Consider the following 25,520-nt stretch of genomic DNA (forward strand, 5'->3'; position numbering starts at 1 on the left):
GTTTCGCCTCCTCATCTCATCGCAAGACCAAAGAGGGAGCTCTTATCCAGCAGACGGAGAAGGGCCTATGACGGGCTATCTGCAGCTCATATGGTGGTCGAATTGCGCCAGCGACCATGGACGTTCCAAGAGATGCCTCATACCAAGCCCTACCTGACCAAGCTCGAGGTCTCCAGCAATCTACACTCAATGGCGGCACGGCGAAGCGCGATGGAGACGATCCTTTGCGGACATACGCTTCAAACAGAATGCAGCTAAAGCAGGTGGGGGACATGACACTGCAGTTTCTTTCAACATGCAGCAACGAATCGCTGCTTTTTGTTATTGTCGGCTTGATGGGGTCGACGTATATCATATTGGGGAGACTTGGACTATTATTTATCGGCACAGCGCTCGGAGTCGTGCTGCATTCGTCATGGGAGAGCGGGGATCATAATTCATCGGAAGCCCGAAGCTCCCGCGGAAAACAACTTTCGTTGGATATAGTTCAGAAACTCCTCGAGTGGGATAAGTTCAACCAAGTCGAAACTGGCCAAACTCACAAAACTCCTGGGAGCATCGGCGTCGAGAGTGACTCGAAAACGGAAGTTGATATTTCCTCTCTTCCACCAATAACGGCCACCGCTCTGCATTCATTGATTGATGCAGCGGTGCGAGATTATGTGAAGTAAGCCCTACATCGTGTAGTCACATTGTCCTGAGCTTACCGATCTGGAACAGCTATTGGTATGAACCGATTCTTCCGTCGGAGACGACGTTTCCTAGCTCTTGCCGGAAGGTGTTGACTGGCTTCATTACTTCCGTTTCCTCTCATCTGTACCGCAAACGAACGGCAGACACCTTCCTGGAATTTTTGACCAATTCTTCATCTATGGTCATTGTATTTTTGAATGAGCTTTGCTCAGTATTCGAGGCCGCCGGTCATGGTGTCACTGCAGAAGATGCCGTGCTGCAGTATCTCCGGTCAAATCCTGAAAGCAGTCTTTCGAGCCTTTTAGCACAGCAGCAACAACGCCAGAAACTCAAAACAGTTTCAGACGATATTCTTTCCCGGTTCTTGGAATCGAGTGCATATAATTGTATTCCAGTGCGGAACTTTCTCCGTGAAGTTCTTAGCAGCATCGTCCTCGAATCGACAATTCAGAGTATGTCGCGGCCTGAATTCATCAATGGGTGGATTACATATTTATTCAGCGAGGGTGAATCCGAAATTATGAGCGCGATTGATGCTGGCGTTGAGGGTGCTCGAAATCATGGTATAGCAGCGGTCAAAGCCCCAGGAGAAATCACACCATCTGCGTCAGTGTCTACAGATGAAAGCATCGCGAAACACGATACGCCACCACAGGTCCCTAGTTACCCATCTACTAAAGTAGACCAAGCTACCGAGGATGCTATCCTGGAGGCCAAGCGTCTGAGCGATTTGATGGCGGCCGAAAACGCGCCAAGGAATAATGAACGGACTATACGGGATAATTTATACGACCATGATGATCTTGACTACGGCGACAATACCATTGCCGATGCCGGCGTCGAAATTCCAGTCGAAGAAGGGCCGATCCAGGAAGAATCCCTGCTAAAAACGGAGTCTGCCGAGGGTGCCATGGGAATACAAGGTGTTAAACTGAGCGAGCAGAGTGGCTCGCCCACATCGCCATCCCTACAGTCTTCGAGTGTTCCACTGAATTCACCCTCAAACAGCCTTGATGTTCCACCAACCCTCACACTATACCGTGCTTCTATAACTGTGGATGATAGCTTGGATAGCGGAAGTCAGGAGGCGCTGCGATCGAAACCTACTTCTGACTATTTGATTCAGGTTGAACCTCATTCTGGACGCTCGAGTGGATGGATGGTGTTCAAGAGATACGCGGATTTTGAAGCCATCCACGACACTCTGGAAACAATAGCGAGATTAAATCAACTGCGCTTCGGTGACACGCGTTCGCCCGTGCCGCCCTGGAAAGGGCGCACACGACAGGCTCTGGCACACGATTTGCAACAATATCTCCAAGATGCTCTTCAGCTGGAGCCTCTCGCCGACAGTGTGACCATGAGAAGATTCCTCGAGAAAGACGGAGCTTTCGGCTCTGAGATGGCCGACTCGTCGATCAAGTCCGGGTTCGTTTTTCCAGGTCAGGCTGCGTTTGAAAATGTTAGCAAGGGTGTCTTGGGCGTATTGACGAACGCCCCAAAGGGCGTGTCTGGAGGTGGCAAAGCTGTTCTCGACGGCGTGAGTGGCGTATTTGGCGGGGGTATTAATAAGAAGACGCCAGTCGCGCGGGGCACAGACGGTGATGGAAGGAGAAACAGCAGTCTACAACAGAACACACTGTGGTGGAATGGTGACGGCTCAGATGATGAGAGAACTGCGGGGTCGGCTAGCGACACGAAAGATAACACGGTCTCATCTCGACCGCTTGGATCGGGGGATATGGATGGGCCTGTCTCACCTAGTGAGATCGCGTCTTTAGCTGCATCGTCGACTAATCCTGTACCGACCCCGCAGTCGGAGGTTGGATCCGATGACAGAGCTCCGTTTGCCTCTTCTTCGATGCATAAGAGCAATGCTTCTGCTGTTTCAGTCGGACTTCCAGAAGAAAGAGGGTCTGCGGATCTGTTGGGCAGGCGGAAGGACCAGAGCGACTCTATCACGGCAGACGAAACACGAATGGCAGTGGAGCTTATCTTTGCTGTCATCAACGAACTATATACTTTGTCTTCCGCATGGAGCATACGCAGGACGTTATTAAATGCCGCGAAGTCATATATACTTCGACCGGGAAATCCGAGTCTCGAAACCATCCGCGGTCTATTGCAAGAGTCTATGATTGACAGCAACACCACAGACGAAGTTGTTGGAATGTATCTGGCTAAATTGCGTGAAAATGTCCTGCCGACTGCGGAGGAGTTGAGCTCTTGGCCACCGCCGAGTTCGGATGCCGAAAAGGAGCGTCAGCGTGAGGCTGCTCGCCGGATCCTTGTCCAGAAAGGGCTTCCGCAGGCTATCACGAGTGTTATGGGGGCAGTCGCTAGTCGAGAAGCTCTTGGTAAAGTCTTTGATAGCCTTCAGGTTGAGATTGTCGCCAAGGGGTTTGTGTTTTCCATCCTGCTACAGGCACTTAGAGCTGTACTTCTTTGATTGTAAGCATGATAAGCATGATATTCAGTGTCAATGATGTGAACCAACCGGCACTGAGCGTCATCGTATTGGAATCGCCCGTCTTGCCGCCTTATAGCTGAATGTACATAAGCATTCATGTCTTCCAACCAGCGATGAAGACGGCCCTGATCGAATGGGTAGGTAGGTACTCGATGGCGTGTCGCTGCCCCGAGATCGAACGGCCGCTCTTGTAGTACAATATATTCTTCGAATACGCATGGCCCTACCCTAGCAAAGTGGACGACACATTTAACCTACTAGTAGTATCTACTCTCTCTAAGGAGTTAGTACCAAATGCCAGAGGTCCCTCATGAAACTGACTTGGCACTGGATTTTGACGCGTTCATTGCACTTGACTAACGCCAATGGGGACTGTCGAAAGTTCTACTAAGTAATATTCAGCGGAGATAAATACTGGTTGTACGCAGTCTCATGGTTTGTGTCGACTGAGTAGGCAAGGAGAACGGTGGCGGGTATATCAGGTTCTATATTCACTTGTCGCTCGAATTAGATCGTTGACCAGGATGCGACGGTATTGTCCCACTGGAAACTCAAGCGAACTAAGGTATAACCAGCTGATGTGTAGGACCCCAATATCGGACCGGCTGCGCATTTTTATGCTGTGCTCGACGGAGTTATACGCTCAGTAGACACGGTCCACACCAACAGCGTCTCTGGGTTCTATTCTCAGATACAGGGCCTAGTCGTTTATACTGGAAGCTAAGAGTGCTCCTCGGCCCGCTGCAGGATAATCGGGTTCAGGTAAGCCCTGCATAAGCGATCGTCGAACTGTAAACAACTCGATGCAGGTGACAAACTCAACTTGTCGTAATGGAATTCAGTCCGTGAATTAAATGTAGTCAACAGCGATCCGACGCTGCGCGTTTTCTGCAGAGCATTTGCGAGAGCATAAAGTGATTCACATCCTCATCCGACCAGTAACTCAGATGGCTGGCAAGGCTCGCAATCAAAGATATATCAAAAGCACCCCTGTTTTATCAGATCGGGCAATTCTAGGTGAGGCGGCGAAATGGAGGCTAAACTTACTCTTGTATACTGTAATCAACACGGCCGTTGGAATTCAATAACCTCACTTTCTCCTCCTCAAGCTTCAGTTTTCTCAGGCCGCGATCTGATTCCTGTGACTCGAAGTCGCCTTTGCCCTTTGGATCAATGGATGATTTCTCACACTTCAGCTTGGCCTTTTGAAAGCCCTCGTAGAGTGTCTCTATGTCTGAGTCTATCAAAGTGGGGCTTCGATCACCCAAGTCGCCAGCCTTTGACGATTTTAGGGGTTGCGGCTGTGCTTGAGGACTGGTACCCGACCGTTGCTGTGAAGGGCTTTCCTCAGTGCTGATTCCAAGGCTGCGGTTCAACAGACTACTCGCCACACCGGATGTGAAATTAGTCCATAACGACCCAACACTTTGACCTACACGGCTGCCTATCAACGACAGGCTTTGCCCAGAAGCAGTCCAAATGCTCCGTTTCACAGATGGCAAAGGTTGCGGCTTCAGGGACGACATCGCTGGAGATATCAAGGGCTCCATGCGATAACTCACAGGATCGGACGGATGAAATATGTTATATAGTTGACCACATTTTGGAATGGACACAGCGGACTGATCTTCGTGGGCGGTAATTCCCGGGCCCAAATTTGCGGATTGTCTTTGAGACCTAGAAGCCATGGGTGCCACATGGACCGCGGCGTTGCCTTGACCACTGCCATCGCGCTGGGAAGGCCGTCCGGCAATCGTCTTGCCCTTGAGCATCTCAAAGAGCGCCACTGGAGATCCTAGACAGAAAAATTCCTCACAGTTGAAAACGAATGATGAGGGCGCGCTAGCAGTAGAGTTTTCGCCCAAATTACTCGGTTTTCCCGGTTCAGTGCTCCCAGAGCAAAGGATATCAAACAAGATAGCACTTCCAAGAGAATGCCCACATAGGCTCACAGTGCCTTTGAAGAATGGGTTTCGCTCTGTGTAAAGTTCCACAATTCGGTTGCACTCCTGCTTGACTATGGCAGAGATTTGTTCACAATGTTTACTCTGATAAAGCAGAACATCGACGGCAAGGTCGGATATGAGGTTTCTCACGGCGGGAACACTTTCAAGGGTGATATCCGATAAGGCGGGATAGACATCATCTTCGAGAGTGTCTGCGTCTGCCAGGTCAAGCTCCTTACGTTGTTGCCCAACCTTTTTATAGGGAAACTCTAGTAGATGTCTCCAGCACCTAGCGGGTATGGATTAGTGCAACTAGATTATCCAAGAACGGCCACGACCCGGCAACTTACACGGGAAGAACCTGGACGCGGCAATTCTTCTGTTTGTCTGGAAAAGTAGAATTGAGGGCTTGAAGGTCGGGCGAGGCTTTATACACGCGCTTCATTGTCTTTCTGAGGACATTCACATCATGTATAAAGTTAACACTTTCTAATCGTAGACCGAGTCGTTGACCAATCCCGTGGGTAACCAGGACAAGATGATCGATATCCCTCTCCCTGTCTTCGTCATCTGCTTCCCTCAAATCTTCCATTTCCTTTTCCTCTTGCTTACGCGCCTGCTCTTCGAGATCGATTGAGTCATTCGTCCCAGCTAAAGATGAGACGCGGCGTTCTAATGTTGTGAATGGTCTTCGCTCAGCCGTATCCTGGGGCAGTTGTCCTTGTGGAAAGCTGTGCTCTGAGGGCCCTGGTGCTCGTTTATCGGCTGTCTGCCCCGTCGACGTGCTTGGAGCTGTATGCACTGTTTCGCTATTTGATTTTTGTTCTGAGCTTCTCTTGTCTTGAGTCTCAGCGGACTTCTTCGTCTCACTGAAGCCACGGACCAGCTTAGTGCCAGGGACACCCCCGAGAGTCTGGAAGACAGTTGTGCTGACCCTTGACATGAAGTCATCATTTGTGAGCAATGCTGTCGCAGAGTCTTGGTATGTGACGATGCTGTTCATGTAAGATCCAAACAAACGATATTTCCGTGTTTCATTCGTATATATTGATGGTATACTTCCGGTGGCATCTGCACGGATTAGCCCACCATCGGCTACTTGGCTCTTGCTATGCCAGGCTTACCTTGCTCACGACCAGTGGCTGTTCGAAAGGACTGAGATGGGTGGTAGGTGTGTTCTGCCGAGCGCCACGGCTTTACCTTCAGATAGCCTTCCTCAAGTTGGTTTGCAAGGTTCTCTTCACAGGGTTTGATTGTGGATCCTTCCTGAAAAAACCATGTTCCCCGACGAACTTCATACACGGGTCCTATCCAATAAGCGGGACCGAGCTCTCGCCGGTTTATATTGACATCAAAGAGATAATCTTCATTGACGGGTACCTTCACGTGTTGGTCGAGTGAATTATCTATTGGCCGGTCCTGTTGCGCTCGTTCCCGCTCTATTTCGACGTTGCACAGGTCTTGAAATGCATGCTCGATTGACTGCGAATCCTTCCACATGAAAGGGACAAACTTCCTAGGCGCAGGCAAAGGTCTTGAGTTGTCCGACTTTTGGTCCAGAAAGGACGGTTTCCATTTGGGCGAATCTACTGCGTAAAACCATCGAGCCTTTAGAAAAGGGCAATCGGCAGGGTAGTGGTGGATGCCAAGTCTGTGCCTTTGAGAGACAGTATGGTCTTTCCCCTGAGATCGCTGAAACATGTCATATGCATCTTGACCGATGTTGGGCTGGCTATTGAGATTCTCCGACGATGTCCTCGAAAATGCCGGCCACTCCGGAGCTTCCTTTGCCATCGGCGCCGTGGACGTGTTGCGAAGGAACGGTTTTTGAAGTAGGCACTACTACGGGCAGTGCAAAATCTATCAGAAAGCGAGCGAAATCTAGCGAAATCTTGACAAAGAAACTGTGAGCTGTAAGGCAGCGGGCATTCACTTGACGGGAGGTCTTATTGGCGTTCATGGGTCAAGCATATGAATGAGCCCTAAGATCACAATATGAGATCATCAAAGGATCGAAATTTGATATTTTCTGGCTGGCCGCGCAGATAAAGTGAACCTGCTGGTAGAACTGGCAGATTGTACGCAGGAGCATTAGAATCATCCAAAGTACTCAGCCTGTCCAGCCTTCTTGGCACGCCAACTACCGAGGGCGGTCGCCGTTCGGTCCGCAAGAGATCAAGGCTGGTATCCTGGCACTAAGGTGGTAAGTGCAGGATACCGTGTAAACGATATGAAGTTCGATACCAGACAAGTTTGATTCAAGGATTTTGCTATCATGGCGGCCAGATGATGGGTGTGACGTAAACCGGAGGAAGCTTGGGCATATTCTATTTCTCGTTTTTATGACCGTAGTCTCCTTAGTCTGGCCGGAGCACTAAGTACTATAGTAAAACTTGTCCATAACGAACCCGGCAGTAACTAATATCTCGTTTTAACGAAGCAGACAAGCGGTCAGAATTAAAATCCCATATAAATTCGTTGAATCCTGGCTATCGCGAATATTCGTTAATTTTTTGCTTCCCCCTATTATATTCGTTTCCGCCCGTGGGCTGGGTCATTTGCAAAAAATATATATATTACCATAGATTAGCTATATCAAATTCACCGCTAAAACGAAACTAGTAATGACCACTTTTTAGTTCGTTATAACCAAGGTTTACTGTACTGCTGAACCAGCTGAGGGACATCATACTGCATTACATCATCGATTGAGACCGCCAACAACCTATTGTATATTTGTGTGAAGGAGTTCATCCTCGAGCTGCCACCGGGCTGCTCAGACAAGCCATTGGCCAGTTCGCAGACACCCAATTAAATCGCGTTTTACACCCCTTCAATGTGCTGTAGCTGATGCTCCGTGGCCTTGTCGAGGGCGGGGGTAGGGACCTCGGTGCCCATCTTACAGAGTACGGACTGCTCGACCCCGCCCCGCTCCGTTTGTAAGGTAAACATAAATCTGCTTAGCACCCACTCCTAGGCTACCTAAATATGGAGAATACGAGGTCCTAATTCGTACGGAATATCTACTACCCACGGGGTCTTGTCAAAGCCACACCCTCGCATCTCATCGTTGTGCGGACTCCTCACCCTTCTTTCCTTCAATTTCCCACTCTAGCAACCCCCATCAACTCTTCTATCTCTGTCGGAAGTCCTTCCTTTGATTTTAAACCCTGCTGAGATCAACCAACTACCCCCCGCCAGGCGTGAGGAAGCAGGGACAATGAACGTCATCAAACTTCAGAGGTTCGCTCCCCACCCTGCATCCATGATTTCTGCATCTCCCCTTTTTAGCCTTCGTTGTTCTTTCAGGGTCTAACTGCGCTGCAGAAAATACCCGCAATTCGAGCAGGGCGAGATTTTCACCCTCCAAGAGTCCTTCAGGAGACTAGATGCGGACGACAAAGGATATCTGGATGAGGGCACGGTAATTAAGGCCACACAGCAATCAGAGCGTCAGCCCTACGACGTTGTGCGCCAAGCGCTTAAGGAGGTTGAGCTTGATAGCTCTCGCAGGGTGGAACTCGAAGATTACGTGGATGTGAGTGCGCCGGCCGCGTATAGATATTCGGATGTAGTATAGCTGACCACGTACCACAGCTGGTTGCGAAACTTCGCTCGGGTTCCGCACGGAGCGCACCTATTCGCGACCCAGTTTCTGCAGCTGCGCCTGGGGCTCCGCGGCACGCCTCAAAAGGCAGCGTAGGCGGGAAAATCCATGTCCAAGGTTCTTCCTCAAACGTGACGCACACAATCAACGAAGATGAGAGAACCGAATTCACGAGACATATCAATGCCGTCCTTGCTGGTGATCCTGACATCGGGCACCTACTACCGTTTCCCACCGACACTTTCGAAATGTTCGATAAGTGCAAAGACGGTCTCGTTCTGGCAAAATTGATCAACGACAGTGTTCCTGACACGATCGATGAGCGCGTTTTGAATAAATCGGGCAGGAAAATCAAAGAACTGAACGCTTTTCATATGACCGAGAACAACAACATAGTCATCAACTCAGCTAAAGGAATAGGGTGCTCCGTTGTGAACATCGGAAGCGGCGATATCATAGAAGTGCGAGAACACCTTATACTAGGTCTCATCTGGCAAATTATCCGTCGTGGTCTTCTGGGAAAGATTGACATCAAACTCCACCCCGAACTTTACAGGCTTCTGGAGGAAGATGAGACATTGGAGCAGTTCTTGCGTCTTCCCCCCGAACAAATCTTGCTGCGCTGGTTCAACTACCATCTGAAGAATGCGCAATGGCCGCGAAGGTAAGCGTTTTACTACCTGGCTTGGCAACAGATTGTCATTCTGTATCATGGAAAGTCAAGACTGACTGTAGTATTCTCCAAATAGAGTCACCAACTTTTCAACCGATGTGAAAGATGGCGAGAACTACACCGTGCTTCTCAACCAATTGGCACCTGAATCTTGCTCACGTCAGCCGCTCCAAACTCGAGACTTGCTGCAACGTGCAGAGGAAGTTCTGGATAACGCAGACAAAGTAAACTGCCGCAAATTCCTAACTCCGACATCTCTGGTTGCAGGAAACCCCAAGCTTAATCTCGCCTTTGTTGCAAATCTGTTCAACACTATCCCCGGTCTGGACCCAATCACCGAGGAGGAAAAGCTCGAAGTTGAAGACTTCGATGCAGAAGGAGAACGTGAGGCAAGAGTGTTTACTTTGTGGCTTAACTCGCTTGATGTGCAACCAGCTGTTAACTCATTGTTTGACGATCTCCGGGATGGGACGGTTTTGATGCAGGCATACGATAAAGTTATTCCCGAAAGTGTCAATTGGAGGCATGTGAACAAGCCTCCGGCATCCGGACAGGAAATGATGCGTTTCAAGGCAGTGGAGAACACAAACTACGCCATTGAGCTTGGTAAACACCATGGTTTCTCCTTGGTTGGCGTGCAGGGTGCGGATATCACTGATGGCCAACGAACCCTCACTCTGGGGTTGGTTTGGCAATTGATGAGGCGGGATATCACCAACACTCTCTCAAGCTTGGCATCTCGTCTGGGCAAGCGCGAGATTACAGACTCAGAGATGATAAAATGGGCCAACGACATGTCCCGCAAAGGTGGCCGCAGCTCTTCGATACGCAGTTTCAAAGACCAATCAATTGGCTCTGGCGTATTTCTCCTCGATGTGCTCAACGGCATGAAAGCTTCCTATGTTGACTACGATCTTGTGACACCGGGCCAATCCGACGAACAGGCCTACGCGAATGCCAAACTAAGCATAAGTATTGCACGCAAGTTGGGCGCGACTATCTGGTTGGTGCCTGAGGATATATGTCAGGTCCGGTCTCGCCTCGTGACAACCTTCATTGGTAAGTGGCTTTCTTGATACCCATACAGATGATCATAAGTCTAACATTGCTGCCTACTCAGGGTCTCTCATGGCTACGCACGAAAAAATGTAATAGGCCACAATTCTAGCCTTTGGGTCTAGGAAGATATCATTACCGGCTCCAGGTTGCTTTATTTATTATTTGTTCATGCGCGTGAGCACTTGTATCACCTTTTGTAGCTCAAAGTGAATCAGATAAGCACATGGTTTTTCTAGCCTTGAGAAGTCTAACACTGATTACATGGAGTGTTTCTGAACGTGCCCTGGTGTACTACGTCACTGGGAATGACTATAATACTATGTAGGCAGTAGAAGATACTCCGCTCGCGAGTGCGTAAAATACTTGGGTGTTAAGGTCATCTGTATCTGCTCGTGCTGTTGTCCAGACAGGAGTTTTACATCAGCCCAGTCCATGGTAGCTACAATTGTTATGTATCATTGATGGTGTAACCTCGAAGCTCCATTCTGTAAGCGGCCAAACCATTATTTTCAACTTGCATGGGTGGCAGCCTATCCAGCTCCACAACCGTGAACAGCAGAATATAAAGACTGACAGCCAGATGGCGCTCTATGTTCACTGCACTTACCTTAAAGCATCGGTCATAAATTTGGTGATTCAGACAACGGCAGGTCTTACGGCTACTAGGAACAACATCCGCGGCATTCTTAGGACGGCTACCGAGAACCACGGCCGAAATGGCAAGGACGAGAATGTGGAGAAGATATTCGTCTTAAATTAACCTGCGACGGAGGGCGAATAACGAACGGATCGCATTTATCGGAATCAACGCAAGGACGACATGATTCGACGGAGGTGAGAAAGGTAAGAAAAGTGACCGATCGGCGGAGGTTCGAGACTGCTTCCCGCTGCTATGCAACATGATGAATAACACGTAGGGCAAGATGAATCCGTGCCAAAGGTAATGAGCACTTAGCCATCATCTCTTTACCGCGATCCCTTATTGTTTTATACTAGCTTTCGTTTCGTTTGCCTGCGTGAAATGGAAAGTAGACAGGATAAAAAAACAAGAAGCAGGCGAAGAAGAAAGGGGAATGCAAGGGAAATGGAAAATGAGAGGATAACACAACGAAAGAGAGACCGAGCACGAGTCAAAACGAAAACAGGCTTTTGGGCCAAGAACCCGTCCGTTTCTCAAGGCAGCGTGGAAAGCATCGTGCTTGAAGAGAAGTTGTCAGCGTACCTCCAGGTCTCTGGCGAGCCCGGTAAGTAGAACTCAGTTCCACATTTATTCGTTCTAGGCAGAAATAATCTACTCAGCAGTATCGAGCTCGTCGTGAGCAGACGTCAAAGGCTCTAATGGAGCTGTCTAGCTTAGTGGGCGTTTCAAATTTTATAGACAACTGGAATGGCTTACCCTTCCTATCTTCGCCATTCGGCCCATTCTCACGCTCATCGTCACGTCTTTCGCGTTCATCATCGCGTCTCTCTCTGTCATCTTTGATGTCGCGATCTCTCTCGTCGGGGCTGCGAGAGCGGTCACGAGAACGGTCACGGTCTCGGCGATCGTAGTCTCGGTCTCGGCGGTCGTAGTCTCGATCACGTCTTTCATAGTCCCGATCGTTTCGTTCATAATCGCGCTCGTACCTGTCGTCTCTGCGTGGCGAGTACTCTCCACGAGAACGACGGGGGGAAGGGGAACGACCACGGCGAGGCGGAGTACGGTCACGGCGGCGGTCACGGCCAGAATCGAAGCGCCAGGAAGCAGAAGGGGGGGTTCTAGCCCACTAACGAACGAATTAGACATGCAAAGTCAGCCGTGACCAAGCGACTCACTTCAATCTTTAGTAAATCATCGCGGCCAATCCGTTTGTTGTGCATCTCATGGTAGGCATCGTCGGCGTCACGGCGGCTTTCATACTCCACGAACGCAAATCTGGGACAAGTGTTAGGAACAATGGAAGTGTGAAATGTTTGGTGGGAGCATACAGGCGGCTAGAGGGAGTACGTGGCGCAGGGATGTCACAACGGACAAGACGCCCATATCTGAAAGTTAGATTAGCCAGTGGTATAAGATACTAGGACTTTAAAGGCGGTGGGGACAATGCGGAACAAGAAGAAGGGAGAAAAGCAAAAGTGCACAGGTACAAGTATGTAAGAAAGAAAAGAAAGACGGTCCGGAAGATCCGTCTAGAATGAGAATGTCTAGCGGGACGAGCAAACTATTGCATAACATGACAGAATATATCCCCGGCATCGATATCGCGATGGACCGACCGAGAAGAACAGCGGAGGTGGATGGAGGTACGATTCGGACGGTCATGGTTATGGTAGCGCGTGGTAATCGACGAGCGGCACATACCGTTCGAATTCGTAGGCAAGGTCGCGAGCTCGGGTACCATGACCGAAGCCGGTGACGTAAAGCGTGGTACCAGGACGAGACATTTAGATGGCTGGCGAGTTACTCCAAGGCGAATGGGATGCTGAATGGAGATGTTGATTCAGGGTCTGGGTGAGTAGCGAGGAAGTGACGAAAAAGACGGACCGAGTTGCAAAGATGGGATGGGTGAACTACAGGCGGCGGCTTGTGCCAGAAGTGAAGTATTAGTGTATCTGGGCCATGACGCCAACCAAGATATAATTCAGCGTCAGTGCCAATTTGGTCTTCTAGACTACTACACAAGGACTACCTATTTAGAGATAGACTCGTCCAATTGTAGGGACTACGGACTCCAAGTCCTTTACCGAGCTCAAGAATTGCTCAATATCATGCTCAGCTTATTCTGCTCCAGCTGGTTGAGGGGAGGTTTGCGCAGTATGTAGGCACACATACATGACAACTACAGAAAAGTCTGACAACCTCACCACGCACTTGATCCTGATAAACCCCGGCATTGCCATGAATCCACGCAGTACGTACAGAGTGATAGCCTCGGGGCCCACTCGGGTCACAGAGTCTGAACAACTACCTGTAGACTACATGATTATGATTGGAGCCCGTGACTCCGTAGGTCGAAGGGACAGGAGGCTCATTTCAACTCGGGCGACGCGGTGGGTTTTTCCGACTTTTCCCAGGCGGTTCTCGGAAGTCGTTCGAGAACTCCGCGCCTGAGGCCGACCTGCAATCGCCAACCCAGCAACTGTTTGCAGCTTCATCATGGATATTAATTCTTCATAACTATCTTTATTCCATTCTTCATCTGGACTTATCGCTTTACAAGGATCATTGGGCACCATCTATCATCCCGCTCAGATTGACTTCTCCATACGATTCGCTCTCGCACGATGCACCTATAATCACATACACATGGCCAGCTCGTTCATAGATTGGAAAATTCAATATCGCTATCTTGCTGCAGGGTGGTCTGTATATATAACCGTTTGAGGACGAGGCCCCGCATATACACAGATTCGAGTGGGCGGAGGCTAGTTCACTGGGAGTCGACGTCGAACTCAATGCCGATAGTTACCGTTGGACACTTTGGTTATCGTTACCACTTGCTCGGAAATCCTACATCCTTAAACCCAAAATGAGCTTAGATCGCCAGGAGGCTACGCGGAATGACGGGTCTAATGGCGCCAAAAAAAATACTTTGTCGAAGATCTCGCATTCACCACCATCCACCTTGACTCAGGTAGGATGAACGCAGGACCACCAGTATTCATCGTGCTCATTGATCATAGGCAACTTTCTCGGAAAAGGACACTTTCCTTGATGGAATTCGATCAACAGTCGCTGAGCCCGTTGTGGCAGCTTTCCTTGCTGGAGGTGTAGCTGGTGCTGTATCCAGAACCATTGTGTCGCCGCTTGAACGGCTGAAAATCCTCCTCCAGATCCAAACTATTGGTAGGGAAGAGTATAAGCTATCTATTTGGCAGGCCCTGAAGAAAATCGGAAAGGATGAAGGCTGGCGTGGCTTCTTGCGAGGGAACGGCACAAACTGTATACGGATAATACCGTATTCTGCAGTACAATTTGGTAGCTATAACTTCTACCAAAGAGTAAGTCTCTAATCTTCAATATTGAGCGGGCTGAGTTACGAGTATTGATATCTTTTCAGTTCGCTAAACCTTCGCCAAATGCGGAATTGACACCAATACGCCGACTCGTCTGCGGCGGAGCAGCTGGTATCACCTCTGTGGTCATCACTTACCCTCTTGACATCGTTCGCACTAGATTGTCTATTCAGTCTGCTTCTTTTGCCGCACTCAAACGAGAAAGTGCCGGCGAGAAACTGCCAGGCATGTTAAGCACCATGATCTTGATATATAAGAACGAGGGCGGCTTTCTAGCGCTTTATCGTGGTATCATTCCAACTGTCGCTGGTGTTGCGCCATACGTATGGCTGGGCTCATCTTACGCTCAAGTCATGACTTTCGCTGACATTGATTAGGTTGGCCTCAATTTTATGACGTACGAATCTGTTCGCAAATACTTGACTCCGGATGGGGAGTCCACGCCTGGCGCCCTCCGTAAGTTACTAGCGGGGGCAATTTCCGGAGCAGTGGCGCAAACATGCACGTATCCCTTGTATGTCACCCTGAATGTTCAACCATCTCGATTCTCTCACATCCGTAATTGATTATGCTAATGGGTTTCTAGCGACGTCCTGCGACGACGGTTCCAAATCAATACCATGTCCAACATGGGTTACCAGTATTCCTCCATTTTTGATGCTGTCAGGGTTATTGTGGCTGAGGAGGGCACGCGCGGTCTTTTCAAAGGAATCGCACCAAATCTGCTCAAGGTGGCCCCTAGTATGGCAAGCAGCTGGCTCAGCTTTGAGCTCACTCGAGATTTCTTCTTGAGGTTAGATGAGCGGTGACACTAATGGAACATGGGACATGTCCCTGCCCAACACCAGCTCGGTGGTCTAATCAGATTTGTCATAGGAGTGGTCCACGCGTCTGCGTTTGCATACCATATAGGCCCAAAGCTTGATGTCTATACTTAGGCAATATTAGAGAAGAGCGATAATAATTCGTACCAGTTTCCAATGGAAGTATCCTGTTTGGTCCTCCAAGCACAATGGGATCCAAACCCCCGAGCTGCTTAAATACTTGATGTCCCTATTTACGTGTCAGACACATGGGAACCAGAATGACCTTGACAACGTTAGGGGAATGCGTTTGTCGAACACCCGGACCCATAAACTCAAAATCAGTAGGCTACAGCATATCAGAACGGCCCAGGGTATTGACATGGCACTTCGGACAGGGAGAATTTGCGAGGCAGATCCGCTTAGGTTCGACGTCACGTATTGTCATTGGGTGGCGATATACTCCATTGTTCGTACGGACTTAAGGTGAGATGCCTGTAAACAGAACGAGCGAACAAGATAAGGACCGGAAATCATTTCAATGCTCTTTTAAGAGCACAGTTTGTCATTTCGTGCATGCCTCTGCTCTCAATTATCATGGTATGATTCTGAAAAGGTCGAAAGACTGAGAGTTACCGTGATCGTACCCCAGCCTGGACCATTCCGAAAGCGGGTTAGCGTAGGGCTCAACCCGCACACACCGTCCATCTGAAAATCGTCTATCGAACCCCCCGACAGCTTCACTCGACATCCGGGTGCGACAGCCAGCCAACTTCGAGGTCGAAAATCTCAGCAGCCATGGGTACGTTCAGCAAAGCATCAGCGTTGTGATATATTACGTCCATCACTGCGCTTGGAGCTCTGGGTTTATTACCAGCGCGCAGAATTTACTAAACTCACACAATTGACTCTTGCTGACCATTGATGGGCGAACAGGTATCGACTTGGACCGCCACCATGTGCGCAGCACGCACCGCAAGGCGCCAAAGAGCGAGAACGTGTACTTGCAGGTTCTCGTGAAGCTTTACCGATTCCTTGCCCGTATGACCAACCACCGAATGATTGCGAACTTCAGACTGGAATAGGAGGGCTAACTAGGATTCTGACGATTAGGCCGCACGGAATCGAACTTCAACAAGGTTGTGCTGCGCCGTCTTTTCATGTCCCGTATCAACCGTCCTCCCGTCTCGCTCTCCCGCATTGCTTCGAACGTGACCGAGTCCCACCAGGGCAAGACTATCGTCGTGATCGGCTCTGTTACCGATGACAACCGTCTCCTTACTGTTCCCAAGCTTTCGGTGGCTGCCCTGCGTTTCACTGCCACTGCCCGTGCTCGGATCGAAAAGGCTGGTGGTGAGACTTTGACTCTGGATCAACTCGCTCTGCGGGCGCCAACTGGAGCCAACACTCTCCTTCTGCGCGGTCCCAAGAATGCCAGAGAGTCCGTGAAGCACTTCGGCTTTGGTCCGCACAAGCACAAGGTTTGTTTTGGTTTTCTTCCGAAGCCTTGGTTTTGAGCTGACTTTCGTCCAGAAACCCTACGTGCGGAGCAAGGGTCGGAAGTTCGAGAGGGCTCGCGGTCGCAGAAGGTCGCGCGGTTTCAAGGTCTAATGGATAATTGAGATCGTTGTGATCAGCAGTTATTCCTAGATGAATTCAGGAAGTCAAAAGGGACTGTGCCTCTATCGGAGCTTGTCCAGCCACCACAGTCGCTATTCCGAGCTGGCTGAATGTAGAGACGTTCCATTGATTAAATGATAACTACCGGTAGTTGGCGTCGATCGGGATGAAGGAAAAATGAATATGTTGATTAAATTTTATTGGACTCGGTTATCGAGCTACATTCACAGTATTTGTAGATCCTGGTGCTTATAACTCTTCCCACCCTCACCATCAAAATAATCACCAGCTCCGTGACCACTACCACGAACCAAATACTTGTAGATAGTCAATCCATCCAGACCCACTGGTCCTCTGGAGTGTATCTTATTGGTGCTGATACCAACTTCAGTGCCAAATCCATACCTCATTCCGTCCGCGAATCTCGTAGATGCATTCCAAAACACACCGGCACTATCAACGCCCTTCATGAAAATGTTCGCAATATTTTCGGAATCGGTCACAATGACATCGGTGTGCTTTGAAGAATGAGAATTGATATGGGCTATTGCCATCTCAACATCGCTGAGAGGCGAGTCCGGAGGTATTGTTTTAACAGCTAGCGTGAGGTCAAGAAATTCGGTAACATAGTCTGCTTCACTGGCATCCTGGAGCATATTGCTCTGCGAAGGACTCAGATACTCCAATAACGCAGCCTTAGACGGCGCATCGCATCGAAGAGTGACGCCCTTGGCAATAAGCGCCTCGGCGACAGAGGGCAAAACGCTCTTTAGGGTGTCCTGATGTATGAGCAAAGTTTCCAATGAGTTGCACGCGGCGGGGTAATCAGTCTTCGAGTCCACGACGACCTTGACAGCAATTTTTGGGTCGGCATCTGAATGAATATATGCTGAACAGAGCCCATCTGCATGACCGAGGACTGGTATCTTTGTGTTTTCCTTGACAAATCTGACTAGTTCGTTGGAACCGCGGGGTATCACGAGATCAATAAGCGAATCCTGTGCCAGTAAATCGGAGACAGCTGCTCTTGTCCTCACTAGTTGAACAGAAGACTGCGGCACCCGGGTATTCGATATAGCTTCTGAAATCACATTCGCGATGGTCACGAAAGATTCCGTGGATTCCTTTCCGCCTTGAAGAATCAGTAGGCAATCCAAAGCCAGCTGATGATCTGAGGTGCACCAACCTTTCAATATCGCAGCATTACCTGATTTGATCGACAATGCAGCGATGTTTGCAATGACCTCGGGTCTGGCCTCGAAAATGATCAACAGAACTCCAATGGGACATGCCACTTTTTCAAGAGTGAGACCTTCGTCGAGCAGGGTCCGCTTGCTAACATTTCCAACTTGGGCCTCGTCAGAGATCCGCGCTAGAAAAATATGACATGGGAGGGGGTGTTGTTAACGGATTCGAGGCGCAGACGTACTGGGATCCCTCAAATTCTTGACACTTAGGATACCCTGCAACATGTCATCATATTTTCCTGGTCTGGACAGATCCAGGCGCTTCAGGGCACTCTGACTGAGGATGCCATTTTCAACTGATCGTGTCGCCGCCTGAAGATCTCTCGCATTAGCTTCGAGTATAGCAGCCTTGTTTGTGAGAAGCGCATTGTGTAACGCGGTTAGAGCGTCGTTGCGGTTTTCCTCCGACAAAGTTGCGAGATGACGGGAAGCCGAGGACGCAGCTTTCGCAATATCAAAGGCTGACAATTCGGTAAGAGACATCCTCAAGCTACTTGCAACAAGGTGAATACTGGATGGTTTTGTCAGTGTTGAAGGAAGTCTCGGAGTGGAAATGTGTGCTAACATCTTGGTTGGATGGGAGAGCTCCGCACTCCCGCACTACATCGGTAACCGAGCGTTATCTGGTACTAAGTGCTCAGTGGGGTTACTAAATTAATGGCTCCCGTTACTACCTGTCCGAGAGTAGATTCCAGAGTTCTATAGGTGACAGTAGTGTACACTACTGGGTACAAAGCAACAAGGTAGTATGTATTTCGGTACGGGATGGTTTAGGGGTTTTAGGGGAGGAGCCTATTTTCATTACAAAGAAATGTCTCTTGTGCTCAGTGCTCTCTGAATATCATCCCTCCCCAGTCGTCTTGGTTGAATATCAAGCCACGCCAGTAACCATTTACCGTATACAATAGATCAGTGTAGAACTTTTGTATACTATGAATAAACCCTTCGCCCCCGGGTCATTCCTAACAGACACTTCAATGTCATATTATTCATGAATAGGCGACGGACGGAATTGCATATAAAAGGTGTCTCCAGCTGTAGTCAATGTATTGGACTGCAGTTTCTTCAGATTGAATGCGCCGGGGTTACTGAGCGCGGGGCTCCTGAGTGCCAGTTGCATGCTTACCGCCTAATTGATTCACGCTACACGGGTGGGAAGTAATTGATTGCTCAGGAGTCTCTGCTCGTTCGACGAGAACACTATGAGTGAGCATCCCCCATGAGGTCTTCGTCAATGTCCCCGCTAGCGTTTGCCTCACTAGGTCCTGGCGCGCCAGATTTCTCAGCACTACCAGTCCATTTTTGATTTCTCGCTATGAAATGAAGATTCTCTTGGGAAAGCTCCAGTGTATGGTCGGTCTGGGCTATTCCTTCAGCGATTGTATTTAGGGCGCACCTCCACTGTAAGAGCCGTGCGTGTATATGCTCCTCTCTGAAAATATGTTTTTGTGTGCTCAGAGAGAAGCGCAACAGTGCGGTGTTTTCGTTGCTCAAAGCGTGAGACAGAGTGGCAGCAGTCAGTGCATCCGACAATACCAGGGAGACGACAAATTCTTCAATGTCATGAGGACCTTTGGAGCAAGACGATGTCCGTTGTAGTACATCGCGCATTGTGAGGGCAGAGAATGTTCTCCCTAACTCGATAATCATGAACTTATCATATGCTTCAAGGACTTGATGAACAAGCCCGGAATTGTTATCCTGCAGTCTTCAGCGCCAGCACAGCAGCAGGTGGTAAGATATCACGCACAGCTCGCCAAATAGAGTGTCCTATGTTGACTTCAGCACTGAGCTTCTGCAATCCGCCTTTTTCGAATGCTTCGGCCAGTGAAATATATGGTCTCGCCAATGACTGATAAACTCGCGCCACGTGCGGTGCGACGATGCTTGGTGTAGGAAATAACTAGTATGACCAGGCCAATTAGCTGCAGGCTTGAAACTAAGGGTCTGTATGGTCTGAATACCTTTCCATGCCCAAGTAGATTTGCTAAAACCCATTTCTTGTATGCTTCCACCATAATCTTACTGACAGAGTTAGTAGTAGGAGACGATATAACGACGCTCAGGCAGTGAGATGCTTGATCCCATTTTTTCAGAGCCATGTAAATCATTGCGCTGTAGAGGTAAAACTGAAGGTGGTCCCGATAGCTAAGACTCAGGGAGAAGCCTGATGTATCCGTAAGAAATGTCGTGTTGGACTCGTGGTTTGAACATAAAAGGGACTCCGAGTGCACAAGACTCATCCCTGTGGGAAAGTGGCAGAGAAGATTGTCCATGACGGGAAGTGCATAGGTGTATGAAGATGAAAGCAGTGCGAGTTTAACCAGGGTCAGATGCATTGACGTAAAGACCCCGGAAGTATTAATGCGAATCAGAGCATCCCTGACGACCTTGACAGCGAGTACTGGCTTCGCGCAACTTAGTCTTATAGCAGAGGATTCCGGGGTGCGGAGAATGCCTTACTCTTGACGTAAGTTGCGTGGCAGTGACCAGCAACTCAACAAGTTGACGCCATTCATGACCAGCGTAGCGGATTTGAATCGGGTCAAAAGAACGCAAGAACCGTACGCAGTGCTTCCACATGCTTCCCCCGGGTAACAGACCGTCAGGGACATCACGTTTGGTACTTTTTTGAAGCTGTTGTATTCGAGCTCGCAGCAGGTACAAAAAGGATAAGCTGTGTATGGCTGGATTGACAGCCTGCCGCGAAGTTGCGAGGATTAGCCTGGTGATTGCAATGTTGTAGTGCCCGGTATGACACTTCAAGATGCTTTCTTACTTCCAGATGTTCGTTGAGGTCAACCGTGCTAGGAATGAGACCAGGCTGCTTAAGCTGTGCTAGCAGATCACGAAGTTGGCGGTCATAGCTCTCGTCTGTTGTGTTGGCTAGACTATGCTGGCGAGAAGGCACTGCACACAGGATTCCCAGGAAATCGGACATGGTTGATTCAGTTTGATGTTCAAGGGATGGTATGCGCCAGTTGGAAGAGTGCGGGGAAAATAGGCAGGTGAGCTAGGTTCAGGGGAGCTAGGTTCAGGGTGTGTTGCTGTCTGTGTATTAGTGGTTTGCTCTACTTTGTGCAGAACTCTATGCACTGAGAGCACCCTGTTTCTGCCTGACCCGGCAGTTCGTGATGTAATCAAACCGTCTGAGAGAATATTCAAAGAACCTAAAATGATTTATTTATGCTTAAGTCTATTCTCTTATATTCCAAGATACAGTACTTAATGGACTGCCTGCTTCTTTCTCTTAATTCTGCTACTGGCCTCCGGGCAGAAGTATTTAGATATAACGGGCCGCTGGCACGTGCCATGCTGACATCTGAGGCCTCCACTAAAGCGGCTACTATAATATTAGCTAATATCAATACTTAAGGCTATTACTAATTACATTAGCTAATTACTATATTAGCTAGCTATTTTATTATTATATAGTCCTTATATTGGATACGATAGCTATAGTACCAGGCTGTAGGAAGCGGTTCACTGATGTAGTTGTTGATAAAAGAGCTAGCTCGAAGCCGTAACAGTTAGAAGGACTGATGTGGCTAACTAAAACATGACTTAGCCTGTTCGGCGAATATCAAGATCGATAGGAAGGTTAGTAGGTATATAATAATAGGGTTAACGGAAAAACTCCCATGTCCTTATTGTTATAGGTTCCTCGTACGAGGCACCTCTTCAGTTGTTACTCGGTCATCATGTGACCTCGTACGAAGACCTACCCTCGCTTATCTCCTACTTCTTCCACACAAGCATGACTACCTATCTTTTCCTCCTTCAACGAACCCTTCATGTACATACGGCGTGTGGTACGCAGGCCTCTGAAGAGATGTATTAGTCATATCTTAGTTATACGGCTCGGACTTCTACTTGTTCGACGGGCGACTTCTTAATTGAATCAATAACTTCCTCTTCAGAATCAATAAACCACTTACAGCGTGTAATAAGTAGTAGCATGTCCTTGGTCTTATCTAGATATTACTAGAAACAGAAATAGCTTCTACTTTGATTTTATTATTCCTACAAGCTTACCCTATCAGAAGCTATAGTTCCTAGCTATTATAATATACTTATAAATTATTAATCTAGCCTCTCTAATTACTAGCTTGCTATTCTTACAGGTCCTCTATTTAATTAACTAACCCTGCTAGAATAGGTTATTTTATTCTATTATACTTTACTTACTTCTATTAATAGCCCTGCTCTTCCCTTTAGCCAGCTATTATTACCTATATTTGTTAAACCTTATTCTTATTCTTTATATATAATAAATCAATACCTGTCAGACCTAGTAAATATATAGCTAAATTAGCTTATTAGCTAGTAGTATATTAGTTAATTCTTCTATCTAATAAGAGTAACAAGTTTAATAGTTAAACTATTTACCTAATTAACTATCTACAAGCTATATAATCTCTACCTAAATTAGCTAAATATTATACTTACCCTGCTAATTAGGAAATTAGCTAGTTATCCTGCTATTAAGATATTAAAGAGTTCCTTTAACTAACTAATTAGCTAAACCTCGAGAACCTTCCTGATTTTATTTAATATATTAACTAATATCTGAATCCTCAAGCTAAATAAGTAAATCTAGTTAAATTACTTGAGTAAATCTCTTATTTAGTATCTATTTTATCTACTAGCTCGAAGGGTAAATAGCTAATAAAAAGAGATACTATAGATAGTAATACTAAGCCTGAGATAGTTATTAAAGCTAGTAATATTAAAGTTTCAAGTTCTATAAAATAGCTTGATTATACTTCTATACCTAATTCTAGTTCTAAAGATCTACTTGATAGTCCCCTTATAATATAGAAAACTTAACCTTATAATATACCTAGAGGGCTAGATAAATCTAACCTATAATATTATTAATAACTTTTTAATACTATTTAAACTCTCCTTGTTCCAGGAGCTTTCCCTTGACAGGCAGACCTTATTAATAGGGTTAAACTTGTTAAACAAGTTAAATATATAGTTATTAAACCTATAACTAAAATTAATAAATCCTAAGTTAATAAACCTTAATTAATTTAGCCTTGCTCTTGGTATTTCAAGGAATACTCTTACTATTTAGTTTAACAAGGTTAGAACTTCTTGTTCTTATAGCTTTAGAGTTATTTATTAAATAAAATAGCTTTATTTATTTTTACTAGCCCTAGTAGTTTAGGTATAATAATTACTAATTAATATTAAGAATCCCGAGATACTAGCTTAATATAAATCCTTTAGCTTCTTGAATAAAGTTATATTACTTTCAAGGCCTTGTAGTAAGGCCAATGTAAGGTGGCTTTTATAATCATCATGAAGTTCTTGGATTCAACTAAGCTGAAGCCGTCGAGCGGCGGGTAGAAGAACTGCATGATTACTAAGGTATAACATAAGCCACATAAGCCCGTACAATAGTGATAGTGACAAATAGGGGTTATTAGAAGATTAACATCCTTGTTAATAAATAAAAATAAAATACTATAATAATATCTGAATAGAAGCTTTGTTTAGGTATAAAGGGCTTTGTAGTTATTAATAGCTAATTAATTAATCTATTTAGCATGAATCTATTGATCGTGATCAGCTAAATATCCTTTATAGTAAATAAGATATTCAAGGAACTTGGTTTAACTTCTTTTAATTTGGCAAGTCTGCTTACCTAGTAAATAGTTAATTTCCTAGCAGGGAGTACTATCTTCAGCTTCGGGAGATCCTTCTTGAGTAATAGGAGGTAGATTTATTAGGGTCTTACTGTAAGGGGACGTAAATAGATGGATCTTCCTATCTAAACGTGCCGTATGTACAAGAAGGAATCGCTGAAGAAGAGAACAGATCAGGACGGGTAGATAGAAGGTAGAGGGGCAGGAACCACGTGATTATAGCCGCGTAAGCTACATGGCGCATGTTATAGGATTAACCTATAACAGTACCCCCTTTCTTACTTAGGCCCCTGTACGAAGCTATCTAGCACAGAGGGTAGAGAGGGTAAGACTAAAAGCTATAGCTTTAAGTATAGGGGCAGGTTTAGTATATTTTATATAATTAGATATCTAGTAATTGCTTGATCCATAGTATAAGCAGAGGTTATTATCATGACAATAAGTATAGCGCGAGATAGAGGTAGAGGCGGAAGAGGCTAATAAAAATAAAGTAGATTAAGATAACTAGGCTGGCAAGGCTAGCAGGGCAGGTCTAATAATAGAAATCTAGATAAGATCTATATCTATTTAGTCTATATTCTGGTTTAAAACTGGTTAATATTTCAAAGTAAATTTCTAGGTAGGGTAGTTATACTAATTAGCATGCTAGACAAGTTTAATATATTTATTATATAAGAAGTTAAAAATAGAGTTATTTAAATATTCTAGGGTCTGGTAGAGGTTAAGCCAGAGCCCCTGATATAGTATAGTTATATATAAAATATTTAGTTATAAGCTTGTATTAGCCTTGTACAAGAGCTTTTTAAACCAGGCAAGGTAAGTTATAAATAATTTATTATCTTTTTACTATATAGTTAAGAATTATTATATAGCCTCCTGCTATTCTCAAGGGTTATAGTATAGCTATTAGAAAAAGGAGAAAATAACTTCAGGATTTTATTACTAGTTATCTTCTATAGACTAGTAGAGGTATAAGACTAAAGCCTGTTATAGCTATTCTAATTAATCCTATATATAGTTAAAGGTATTAGCTCCCGAGAGCTGGTTAGATTAGAGTTTTACTTTAATAGATAGGAGCTATGTATAAAGCATGTAGGGCTTGCTATTAAAGCAAGGCAGGTCAGGCAGGCAGGTTCTAGGAGCAAGGGCTGACAAGAGCTATATATAAAGCTACTAAATCTTAGCACGGGAAGTATCAAGGTCTGTATGCAGTTATTAAATCTCAAGACACTAATTCTAAAATTATTATAATTTAATATATTAGTTCTGAAGTTCTTGCTAGAGCTGCTGTACGAGTAGTAAAAGAGGGGTCTGGTCGGTTATTTCGTACAGGAGGATTAAATCAGGTCAGGTCAGATTAAATTAGGTCAGGTTAGGTTAGATTAAATTAAATCAGGTTAGGTCAGGTTAGATCAAATCAAATCAGGTCAGGTTAGATTAAATTAGGTCAGGTTAGATAAGCGATTCCTAATGTAAGGGGACATAAATAGATAGATCTTCCTATCTAAACATGCCGTATATACAAGAAGGAATCGCTGAAGAAGAGAACAGATCAGGAGGGGTAGACAGAAGGTAGAGGGGCAGGAACCACGTGACCACAGCCGCGTAAGCTACGCGGTGCATGTTATGGGATCAACCCATAACACTTACTATATAGATCAGGTCCAGGAGGCACGGGTTTAAAGTAAATAATAGATATAATAGGATAGATTTACTAGGTAAGCAGCAAGCTAGTTAATTAATAGACTA

At 46.7% G+C, this 25,520-nt stretch overlaps 8 protein-coding genes across 8 annotated transcripts; 4 read left to right on the forward strand and 4 right to left on the reverse strand.

Annotated features, from left to right (window-relative positions):
- Nucleotides 1–116: 116 nt before the first annotated feature.
- On the forward strand, nucleotides 117–3,142 carry BDV17DRAFT_285602 (PX domain protein; the record flags this gene model as incomplete). The annotated part of the gene is made up of 2 exons (XM_073760740.1): nucleotides 117–667; nucleotides 721–3,142. 2 exons carry the CDS (start codon nucleotides 117–119, stop codon nucleotides 3,140–3,142), a joined length of 2,973 nt encoding a protein of 990 aa, XP_073610044.1.
- Nucleotides 3,143–4,206: 1,064 nt separating this feature from the next.
- On the reverse strand, nucleotides 4,207–6,903 carry BDV17DRAFT_296575 (DDHD family phospholipase; the record flags this gene model as incomplete). Its single annotated transcript, XM_073763318.1, has 3 exons — nucleotides 4,207–5,398; nucleotides 5,460–6,180; nucleotides 6,234–6,903. 3 exons carry the CDS (start codon nucleotides 6,901–6,903, stop codon nucleotides 4,207–4,209), a joined length of 2,583 nt encoding a protein of 860 aa, XP_073610045.1.
- Nucleotides 6,904–8,160: 1,257 nt separating this feature from the next.
- sac6 (fimbrin) lies at nucleotides 8,161–10,763 on the forward strand. Its single transcript, XM_073754815.1, has 5 exons — nucleotides 8,161–8,352; nucleotides 8,437–8,647; nucleotides 8,707–9,380; nucleotides 9,466–10,448; nucleotides 10,510–10,763. The coding sequence occupies exons 1-5, from the start codon at nucleotides 8,330–8,332 to the stop codon at nucleotides 10,539–10,541; spliced, it is 1,923 nt and encodes a 640-aa protein (XP_073610046.1). The 5' UTR covers nucleotides 8,161–8,329; the 3' UTR covers nucleotides 10,542–10,763.
- A 576-nt stretch (nucleotides 10,764–11,339) lies between these two features.
- BDV17DRAFT_297220 (RNA-binding protein) lies at nucleotides 11,340–12,872 on the reverse strand (the record flags this gene model as incomplete). Its single annotated transcript, XM_073763459.1, has 5 exons — nucleotides 11,340–11,792; nucleotides 11,845–12,214; nucleotides 12,264–12,363; nucleotides 12,417–12,473; nucleotides 12,790–12,872. The coding sequence occupies 5 exons, from the start codon at nucleotides 12,870–12,872 to the stop codon at nucleotides 11,740–11,742; spliced, it is 663 nt and encodes a 220-aa protein (XP_073610047.1). The 3' UTR covers nucleotides 11,340–11,739.
- Nucleotides 12,873–13,471: 599 nt separating this feature from the next.
- On the forward strand, nucleotides 13,472–15,610 carry BDV17DRAFT_277785 (putative mitochondrial carrier protein). The gene is made up of 5 exons (XM_073759465.1): nucleotides 13,472–14,062; nucleotides 14,112–14,429; nucleotides 14,489–14,767; nucleotides 14,822–14,958; nucleotides 15,031–15,610. Exons 1-5 carry the CDS (start codon nucleotides 13,958–13,960, stop codon nucleotides 15,251–15,253), a joined length of 1,062 nt encoding a protein of 353 aa, XP_073610048.1. The 5' UTR covers nucleotides 13,472–13,957; the 3' UTR covers nucleotides 15,254–15,610.
- Nucleotides 15,611–15,784: 174 nt separating this feature from the next.
- On the forward strand, nucleotides 15,785–17,098 carry BDV17DRAFT_277787 (60S ribosomal protein eL18). Its single transcript, XM_073759466.1, has 3 exons — nucleotides 15,785–16,049; nucleotides 16,184–16,288; nucleotides 16,361–17,098. Exons 1-3 carry the CDS (start codon nucleotides 16,046–16,048, stop codon nucleotides 16,762–16,764), a joined length of 513 nt encoding a protein of 170 aa, XP_073610049.1. The 5' UTR covers nucleotides 15,785–16,045; the 3' UTR covers nucleotides 16,765–17,098.
- On the reverse strand, nucleotides 17,092–18,597 carry BDV17DRAFT_285607 (glutamate-5-semialdehyde dehydrogenase; the record flags this gene model as incomplete). The annotated part of the gene is made up of 3 exons (XM_073760741.1): nucleotides 17,092–17,999; nucleotides 18,054–18,215; nucleotides 18,297–18,597. 3 exons carry the CDS (start codon nucleotides 18,595–18,597, stop codon nucleotides 17,092–17,094), a joined length of 1,371 nt encoding a protein of 456 aa, XP_073610050.1.
- Nucleotides 18,598–18,921: 324 nt separating this feature from the next.
- Nucleotides 18,922–21,055, reverse strand: BDV17DRAFT_297222 (putative COP9 subunit 3; the record flags this gene model as incomplete). Its single annotated transcript, XM_073763460.1, has 5 exons — nucleotides 18,922–19,815; nucleotides 19,865–20,017; nucleotides 20,079–20,538; nucleotides 20,594–20,814; nucleotides 20,894–21,055. 5 exons carry the CDS (start codon nucleotides 21,053–21,055, stop codon nucleotides 19,315–19,317), a joined length of 1,497 nt encoding a protein of 498 aa, XP_073610051.1. The 3' UTR covers nucleotides 18,922–19,314.
- Nucleotides 21,056–25,520: the final 4,465 nt, after the last annotated feature.

Source organism: Aspergillus undulatus, assembly GCF_047715775.1.
Source record: "Aspergillus undulatus strain CBS 261.88 unplaced genomic scaffold BDV17scaffold_101, whole genome shotgun sequence".
Classification (NCBI taxonomy): domain Eukaryota; kingdom Fungi; phylum Ascomycota; class Eurotiomycetes; order Eurotiales; family Aspergillaceae; genus Aspergillus; species Aspergillus undulatus.